This window comes from Lucilia cuprina, chromosome 4 (genome assembly GCF_022045245.1).
Source record: "Lucilia cuprina isolate Lc7/37 chromosome 4, ASM2204524v1, whole genome shotgun sequence".
NCBI lineage: Eukaryota > Metazoa > Arthropoda > Insecta > Diptera > Calliphoridae > Lucilia > Lucilia cuprina.
Window position 1 is genome coordinate 28,912,067 of NC_060952.1, and position 10,305 is coordinate 28,922,371.

Below are 10,305 nucleotides of genomic sequence, written 5' to 3' on the forward strand. Positions count from 1 at the left end.
TTATCAAAATCTGACAGAAGTTGGGGCTTCAACTGTTAAAAGATGTAAAAAGACAAGTGCTGTGGAGTTGTTTGGCTGCTGCCTGCCCATGATTTCTTTTAATAAAATTTTTTTTCTTGGTTTTTTTTTCGTATACATATTTCGTCATCCAGTAGGTGTTTTAAATAAATACTCTTATACAAATTTTGTATAAAATTTGCATACATATTTATTTCTACAAGTTGCAGAAGAAAATAATCTTATTGAAATGGAAATTTTATTTTGTGTCTTCCGCAGACAATAGAAGTGAAATTAAAGATGTAACAGCTAAAAATGCTGTTTTCAAAATTGTTTTCATAATTTTTTCCATGAATTTTTAACCAGTTGTTTTACACCTGGTGAAAAGAAAAAAATATAAATTGTTCCTTGTCAGTTAGTTTTAGTTAGATACATGAAATTTTAATACAACAAAATATGTATTTCGAGTATTTTTGCTGACTATCTGTGATGTTATGCAAATTTTAACAAAATAAGTAAATGTCATAATGTCAGTTAAGTCTGATTAAAAGTACATTTTTCTTACTGGATATCAGATAAAAAATAAGTATGTACTAAAAAAGAAAAAACTTGAATTGATCCCAAATTGGATTGATTAGAGCTCTATTCGTACTTGATTTCAAAATTCAGAATATTTTGGTCAAACAAATAGTTAAAAAAATAGTTAAATCACTTAAGTTGAGAAATACAAATTTAAATTTAGTATGCGGTTTTTCTTTCCGTATATCACTGTTATTGTGTAAACGTAATTTAAAAAAATTTAATTCAACATTCAACATAATACAACATAAATATTTTATTTATTACAAGTATTTTTCTTTCAATAAATTAATAAATAAATAAATACTTAAAAAACCTTCAATTGACATAACAATAAATAAAATTTAAACATATTTAATAATACACAAGTATAATAACATATAAATAATAACACTTTGACGTAATAACATTCCCATGACTTTATCACTTTTGCCAATCTCTATAGACCAGTGATGGTAATTCCACTTTAATGTCCTTCTCTTTAAACAATGATGCCTGAGATGCTGTTGCTAAATTAATGTTATTATTGCTGCTGCTGCTGCTACTACGTCGTCTCCTCCTGTGATGATGACCATCCGCTGTAACATACTGAACACTGTGCGATGATTCGTGACCCTGATTTGCCAACGATTTTACACCAACCATTGCGGCCATCATTAGTGCAGTCATTGCAACACCCAATGCTTTCATAGCCAATGCACCAATGCCACCCAGACCCATGACAGCCATCATTTTGGACATCATCAAACCGAGTATCATAATCATACCATTGCCTTTATCTTTTTTGCGTGCTTCTGTTAATTTTGGATTAACATATCAATTGTTGTGTTATTTGATAACATGAAAAATAAAAAAAGATGAAAATATTTAAAATTGTATTCCTAGTAAATTAAAAATAATCGTATTTATTATGAGTACCGGGAATGTATTCTTGTAATTAAACAAGTAGGAGTGTTATATTTGGCTATGCCGAATCTTATATGCCTACCATTAATGTAAATAAAAGTAAATTTCGGAAAGTGATCCTATTTATGTAAAGTAAATAATAATTTCTAAGGACTTTAATATAGGCTTGAGTAAATTATGAAAAGGGCTCTACAAAATTTGATCCTTGAAAGGAGAGTTTGATACCTACATTCCTTGTATTTTTAAGTTAGTGTGTGTGTGTTTAAAATCAATTATGAACCGATCCTCATACAATTTTGTCAAGCGATATTGCGTAACACAGAACTTTTCTATGTCGCTATACTCGTAATTTTTAAGTTAGTAATGGGTGTTAATGCCATTTTCTGGAGAGGATATAGGGGTAAGGTCAATTATAGAAAGTTCCTCATAAAATTTAGTACAGAGATTTTGGATTATAAGGATCCGACATATGTTGATGTCCGTCCAGCTGTCAAACTACAGGTCGCAATTTTGAAGATAATTCAATGATTTTTAGTACATGATATTCTATTGCCCCGTGGACGAAGCTTATTGGACATTGTTAAGATCGGTCCATTATTTCACCTGGCTCCCATACAACTGTAGCCCCGAATAGGCCTTGCAAAAGTCGCAATTTTGGAGATAATTCAATGAAATTTGGCAAATGATTATTTATGATACCGTAAACGAAGGCTATTGAAATACTTTTTTTTTCATATACATATTTCGTCATCCAGTAGGTGTTTTAAATAAATACTATTACACAAATTTTGTATAAAATTTGCATACATATTTATTTCTACAAGTTGCAGAAGAAAATAATCTTATTGAAATGGAAATTTTATTTTGTGTCTTCCGCAGACAATAGAAGTGAAATTAAAGATGTAACAGCTAAAAATGCTGTTTTCGAAATTGTTTTCATACCGTAAACGAAGGCTATTGAAATACTTAACATCGGTCCATTATTTGATTTAGGCCCCATACAACTGAACCCGCCAAATAGGGCTTTTCAGTTCATAATTATGTTTAATATACTCGTATATCGACGAAAAGATGCAAAACCAAGTTCTATACTAGCCTTGATAACCCTCATGAAATTTATAATTATAGGGCCTCATTAACCCTAGCCCCTATAAAAAGCCCCCAACCAAAATTTTACCTAAATATCCACAGTTTTATTAAACAATAAATGGCTTAAGTGTATCTGAGGCAAGGTACAATTCAACTTAAATGCTTTATTATGAAAACTAACTTTATTCGTATTTGGGATTTAGACAAAATTATTTTTTTCATTTCGTTTTTACATCCTATACCACTATAGTGGTCTAAGCTTATTTCAAAGCATACGTTTTGATGGTGGGTAAATTTTCGAAGAACCCTATACTGTGGCATTGTGGTCTTTCTTCTGTTTCTACACTTGAAGTGTAATAAATTACTTAGAACAAGTAATTCTTGAAAGAACTCTTCAACATAAAAGAAAGTAATTATGTCGAATTCATTGCTTATTATTATTATTAAATTAAAACTTAACTGTGCTCTTGAACTACCATAATAATTTGAAATTTAGAGAAAATAAAAACCTTGACTTTATTAAAAATATTTAAAATTTGTTATTTCGTATTCACTACGTAATTAATAATGTTTAAAATGCGTTTTACCACATATGTATAAAAAGTATATGACTGATGTGTAAGAAATTTTATATAAAAAAGCCTAAACAGTTTAAACTTTGTCGTGTGCATACAAAATGATATTATAATATGAACCAAATAAAAAAACAAAATTAACAAATAAAAATTCAGTTCAATGGCCAAAAACATATTTTCACGTGAAATAATCGTGATGAATCACATAAGAAAAAATATTTTGTTTTTTCAACAAAAACATGACATTTTTAGGCAAAAATATAATGACAAAATTTGTAAACATATCGATGTACATTACAATGTGATGCATGAATCCACGATGACACGTGCCCTAAAACACATTATATTTGTCGGTTTTATTCATCATGTTTTTTTTTTTTTTGTCAACGTCAGTATTACAATCAGTTACTTACCATCCGATAAATTCATTTGCATTCCATTCTGCTCTTCATCACGTGCCAAAAAATGTTCACTTTCGTCTGCAGACATCAAATCGGAAAATTTAATATTCAATTCATGTGTACGCAAATAGTGAGAGAAACGTCCTAGAAATGTATCATCTGTATCACCTTCCCCCACACCATTTGATTGTTTATTTTTAATATTTATATCACTGTCCGCGGTATTGTTGTTGTTATTATTAATATGACCATTTGATGATGGTACAATTTCTAAACCACGTACAATGACAATTGGTTTATCAGTTTTACTTAAATTATTGATAATATTATTAATGGCTCGTGAGCCACGGCAATAAACGGAAGTTTCCAAAGAGTTTGTTAAACACTCATCCGATAATTTAGCAATATCCTCTGGCAAAGATGCGTGACAATAATTTATAAGGACGTGAAAAATTAAGGCAATAAAAACACTTTGTTTCAACATATCTGTTGTTTGATTTAAAACGTTTCGCTTTTATTTAAATAACGCGTTTAATAGCTATATTATATCCTTGACCGCCAGCCAATTGTTTGGCTTATTTTGAATGCTGTGTTACAAGTTCTTTTAACAGTTGTCAACTAATTTCATTTATATCAAACTATATCTAATTTATACCATTGTTTTTTGTATAAATTTTCAAATCTAAACTGTATATTTTTGTATTAAGCACTGTCCTACCAACCCACAAATTTACAGACCACATTTCTTTAGTTTGTCCACCCATTTTGACAAAAAAAAATAATAATAAACAAAACAAAACCATAGACATATAATTATTTTGTTACAATTTACTTTAGACTTAATGATTGCTTTCTTTCTTTTTTTTTTTGTTCTGCTACTGCATTAGATTAAATTTTTCATTTCAATTGTTTTAAGTAATTTTCAATTTTCACGGTCAGTTGATCATACATCTTGAATTGAAAAATGTCTCTATACAATAATAAAGAAATGTTAAATAAAGAGTGACATATGCATGGGGTATAGTTGTACATGTTCGACTACATTATACCCTTCACCATTGATCTCTTCCTGCAGAATAGCCTTTATCAAAGGCTTATAAAACAAATTTTTTTACAAAATTATATGTTATTTATATAAATATTTTTTTTAATTTTTAAATATTTCAGATCTTAATCAATATTTCGTTAATTTAATATTAGTGCCCCGATTGTTACAAAAATGGCATTTCGATGTAATGACTGTTATATTTATAAAATTTCAACATTTATTGTCATGTTTGTTATGTTGAGAATGAAAGTTGGAAGAAATTTTTATATTTCATAAGGAAACTTTTATGTTGAACTTCACCTTAATTCCAAAGTATTTATGCAATTTATTGATAAAAAATAAAATTTTTCTAAATGAGGCTTTATATAGAATATAGGTCGAACATCGGCAGATCCTCATTAAATTTGGGAAAAGGGTATAATTTAAAACAAGTAGGAAAGTATAGTAGGGCATGGCCGACCATATAATACCCTACACCATGAGTATATTTTTAAAATTTTTACTTTTATACAATTTTTATTTTTTGTAAAGAAACTTTTATGTTGAATATTACCATAATTCCAAAATATTTAAGCCATTTATTGATAAAAAACTAAAATTTCTAAATGAGGCTTTATATAGGTCAAATTTGGGCCGATCCTCGGTAAATTTGGGAAAAGGATATATTTCTAAATAACAGTTAGTTTTGTTGAGTTTCATTGCGATACAAATGGTTACAAGTCAATTTTAGACATTTAAGTCATTTTTTGAAGGGGGGTTTGTATGGGGGCTAGGGTCAAATATAGGCCGATCCTTACGAAAATCTGCAGTATCATTTATACTTATATAAAACTTATTTGTGCCAATTTTTAGAGAGATAGCAGAATATTTGACGTAATTATAGCATAAAAAGTTCAAATCGGGAGGTACGGTTGTATGGGGGCTAGGTGAAATAATGGACCGATTTCAACCATTTTCAACAGGCTTCGTCCTTGTGCCAAAAAACATGCTTGGTCCAAATTTCATCAAATTATCTTGAAAATTGCGGCCTGTACCTTGCGCACAAGGTTTACATGGACAGCCAGCCAGCCGGACGGACGGACATGTCTTAATCGACTCAAAAAATGATTCTGAATCGATCGGTATACTTTAAGGTGGGTATTGGACCAATAATTTTGTATGTTACAAACATCAGCACAAACGTATAATAATACTATAGTGGTGTAGGATATAAAAAGTAAACCCACTTTAATGCATTTTTATTTTCTGTAAATTGCTAAATTTAAAATGCATACATTCGTAATTTAAATCGGTCTTTGAAACAAAGTAAATGTACCAAAAACCGACCATTCTTTTTTGATCGTTTGACAATGCCAATGTTTTTCTCAAATCTCAATAAAACTTAAAGAAAGATGAAAAAGTGCCGATTAAAATATTATATTAATTTAATGGCATACACACAATTGGGACGAACGACGAATTTCGTATAGCATGACGAACTAGTCGACATCAATTCGTTGTGTAAATTCGTCGAATGGAACACAAACAAATTATTCGTACTACGAATTCGTTTCAAAATTTGTTTGTTCTAAATTGGAAAAAGTAAGAAAAATGAACAAAAATTATATTTTTGTGAATCTCCACGATTTTGAGATAATTTTAATAGTTCCAAATTTTATTTCAACATTATTTCGAAATTAGAAAATGTAAGAAATTGGCCTCGAAAAGAACTACAATTATATTTTTGTGAATATCCTCAATTTTGGTATTATTTGAACAGCTTCAAAATTTTTTCGAACATTACTTCGAATTTTCGAACTTAATTTTAAATATTCCAATATAGAATTGTAGTGTCATCACTACTGCCAAATTTCAGACAATTCGGGCCAGGAGAACTGGTTTTAATAGCTTTAAAATTTTTTCGGATTTGAGTTCGAATTTTCGAAAATTTTATATTTAGTTTTTATGACCCAGAGATATTTTTAAGAGCATAAAAATTTTTCGAATATAAATTCGAATTTTCGAATATAATTTCATATATTCGAACATAATATTTTATTCTCATTAGCTGTACTCACAACCGCCAAATTTCAGTAAATTCAGGCTACCGGATTTGGTCTTAAAACAATTTTCCCCAATTAATTCGTCGTTCGTCTCCATATGAAGTAGAAATAAACCTATCGTACAGTTCGTTACGTACGTGCGTATTTTCATATACTTTAGTGTGTTCTATTTCTGACGACGAAAATTCGTTCCGAAAAATTCGTCGTTCGTCACATTTGTGCGTATAGCATAAGTTGGTAGGTCTCATTATTAGGAAAGTTTGATATTTTTAGATTTTAATCAATTCTGTGCTAATTAAATTTTTTCACGAATTTTCACTCTCCTCGGATATCCACAATCGCGATTGTCTTAAAACTCATCACCAGTTAATTTTAGACCTGTTGGAAAATAAGTAGATTCGCCAAGGACCATATGTCTTTTCAGAGCAAGATTTCTTTACAAATCATTAAAAAAAAAAAACATTAAAAATATCAAAAAGAGTAAGGAGTTTGATAACTTTCTGGTGATTAAATTCATAGTTTTTATCCAATTATTTTAGTAGAAAACCAGATGATATTTTTTAATTTTACGACTATCTATAGTCTCGTAAAATATAAAAAATATCCTACCTATCTACTAGAAAACAGTTTAGCTCTAGTTATGCGAAATTTTGTTTCCATATTTTTTATAGCTCCAGAGATACCGAATTATTTTTGAAAATGTCAGTTTCTAAGATTTTGTTGGCCTAAGATGAAGGTACTTTACTTTTTGTTGCTTAAAACATGTTAATCAAAATTTTTAATTAATTTTGTATGCATCTAGTTTTGAGAAAATATAATTCTAAAAATTGTTGAAATCATATTGATTTTTCATACATTTTTGACACCTCTTAATGTATTTTATATACTAGATTTTATTAAAAACATATCGAAAATGTATTTTTTCGAACAAGATTTGCTTATGCAAAAACTCCGTTGTGTCTTGGATAAGCAAATGCAACTCTGGACTATCCATTCAAATTGAATGTTTTTTAATAAATGTGACATTAAATTTTAAAGTATAAAACAAGAAATTATAATTTTTAAATAATAAACTGTTTATCATTTACAATTGTTGTTTTTAATTTTTAATGTGTTACTTTAAATAAAATTAACTTGTTGAAATGTTAACATAAATAGACATAATTTGTTCGAATATGAAAAAACAATTAAGCTCAGTGGAAACACCTTTAAGAGGTTCGTGAAAATCTAGTAGAACCATAGCATAAGTACCTACTCTATTCATTTTTACAATGACAGGAATAAGACTTATTATGTTTTCCTTAATAAAGATTTTACATCAAAATGAAGAATGTTTTTGCTTAAACATTACTCATAATGTTCTTAAGAATTTTAATGGACATTAAACAAGTGAATTTTTATTATTAAGCTTAAGTTTATTTTCTATATTTAAAAAAAAATTGTATAAATAAATTTCGCTTTCATGCTCTGTTGATTATGATTTTCTCCTGCACGACCATTTCTCTGCAATTGGTGAAAAAAAAAACAAAAGAAATATAATAATGTACACAAATATGTATAATATTTACTTCAAAATTAAATAAAGTACATTAACATTGCTTTATCTTCATTTTCTTTATTTCGATTTTTCTCTTGACCATCTTTAAATTTTAGGGTGTGCAGAAAATACTTATGTGTTTGAAACTACTAATTTCCCAAAAGAAAAATGTAATAAGACAATTAAAACTCAAATTTAAAAGAAAAATATTTTGTAAAGTCTCCATTATTTATACTAATCGATAGATCAAACATTTTAAAGTTTATTTTAATAAAAATTGTATTAATTTTTTTGCATCACCTGTTTACACTTTTGCATTTCTTGCTCAAGTTTAAAGCACCTCCATTGGGCGCTTAAACCAGATTGAGTATTCAATAACAACTTTCGGGAATTAATTATAATTTAATCCCTAATGCTTCACCTAAAGATATAAGGATATAAGTGTTCTAACATGTAACCGATTAATAAACGATTTTGTTTATCGATCCATCTAGGCATTGAAATTGTTAAAGTAGGTCATACTTGTGCTCTTGGATATCGTTTAATCATGACATCTTTTGAGAGTGTGATAAACACATTTACCATGAAACATTTATATATGAACTTAAATCCCTTAAATAAGGTTTCTCACGCATCGATCAAAGTTTTCAAGAATTTATTTTTATTTAAAGCTTTCTTTGCTGATTTTTACTGCTCACCCTATTAAAAATTCACACTTAGCCGTCATATTCAGCGAATAAGCCATGCTCGAATCTGTACTGTGTAGTTAACATTGTTATTATCATTATTACATTTTTATCTATATTGTTTCTGTGTACCATCGTTTTTAAAATTTAAATTACAAGCGTAATTTTTCATTTAAATAGATCTAATGTTAATAATGAATATGGAGTGGGCATTCTATACCCTACAATAATAGTAGTTTCTTTGTTTTAACTTTAAATGATGTAGTAATTATCATAAAAATACTCTGTTAGCATTTTATGCACCACTAAGTCGAATCAAAAATCCACTACATGATAATATGGTTATTGATTTTAATATCCTAGGTATGGTTTTTGTCCGTCGCAAACTGTCCTCAGTTTCCTCATCACCCACTCATCATCCGATACGAAAACTTATAAAACAAAGGTCTACGTGTCATTCTAATTGACACACAGTCGAACGTCCCCCCGGGGGCATGTTACCTTGGTGTTATTACAATCCCGGGGTATAAAGAGGTGGCCAATACCTCTAGTCTGGCCGGGACTAACAAATTGGGGTATAAAGAGGTGGCCAATACCTCTAGTCTGGCCGGGACTAAAAAATTGGTTACAGTCTACTGATAGGCATAGTTTTGCATAGCTTGAAAAGAGGTCAGACCAGAGCACTGCATAATGTAGTACTACGGGTGGCCAGTTGCCCGCAGGACTATGTCCTGGCTGGTCAGTTCGGGATCCACATAGTGGCTGTGGTTTAAACTCAAATTCGCGGGAAAAATAAGTGGCGGTTAAAATGCTGATGTAAAGTAAAGTCAATATTTCGGAATAAGTTCGGTGTTGCCAAAACAACAGATAAGCCACAAAGGAGCGACAGTGGGGCTAAGCGTTGGAAATGAGTTGGTATTAATTGTATATGGTACGCGATGAATGTGGGGTACGACGGGCCTCATCCACCCGTCTACCTATAATAAATGTGTTGTATGTTTTTCTCTTATGAATGTGTCGTATGAATGAGATGTGGGTTGTATGATGTTGGATGAAAACTATCATCCTTCCTTGTCCAGATATTTTCAGAGTATACTCTGTTTATAACAGAATTACCACAGTGTTTCCCTATAAGTATTTTATAAAGAGTCGACTTTTCGACTCTTTCCGACATTTAAATTTTTTCGACTTTTAGACTTTTATACTTAAATATTTTATAAAGAGTCGACTTTTCGACTTTTTTCGATTCTTTCCGACTTTTCAATTTTTTCGACTACTTTCTACTTTTTTTCGACTATTTTAGAGTTTTTGACTTTATTTTCCACTTTTTTAAAATTGTTGACTATTTTTGACTTGTTTTTAAAATTTTCCAGTTTTCGGCTTTTTCCGGCTTTCCGACTTTTTTCGACTTTTTACGACTTTTCGAATTTTTATGACTTTTTTCG

The 10,305-nt window shown here is 29.6% G+C and overlaps 1 protein-coding gene across 1 annotated transcript; it reads right to left on the reverse strand.

Moving 5' to 3' along the window:
• Window positions 1-868: 868 nt before the first annotated feature.
• On the reverse strand, window positions 869-4,151 carry LOC111684407. Its single transcript, XM_046949637.1, has 2 exons — window positions 3,560-4,151; window positions 869-1,370 (listed from the first exon to the last, which is right to left on the reverse strand). The coding sequence occupies exons 1-2, from the start codon at window positions 4,029-4,031 to the stop codon at window positions 1,000-1,002; spliced, it is 843 nt and encodes a 280-aa protein (XP_046805593.1). The 5' UTR covers window positions 4,032-4,151; the 3' UTR covers window positions 869-999.
• Window positions 4,152-10,305: the final 6,154 nt, after the last annotated feature.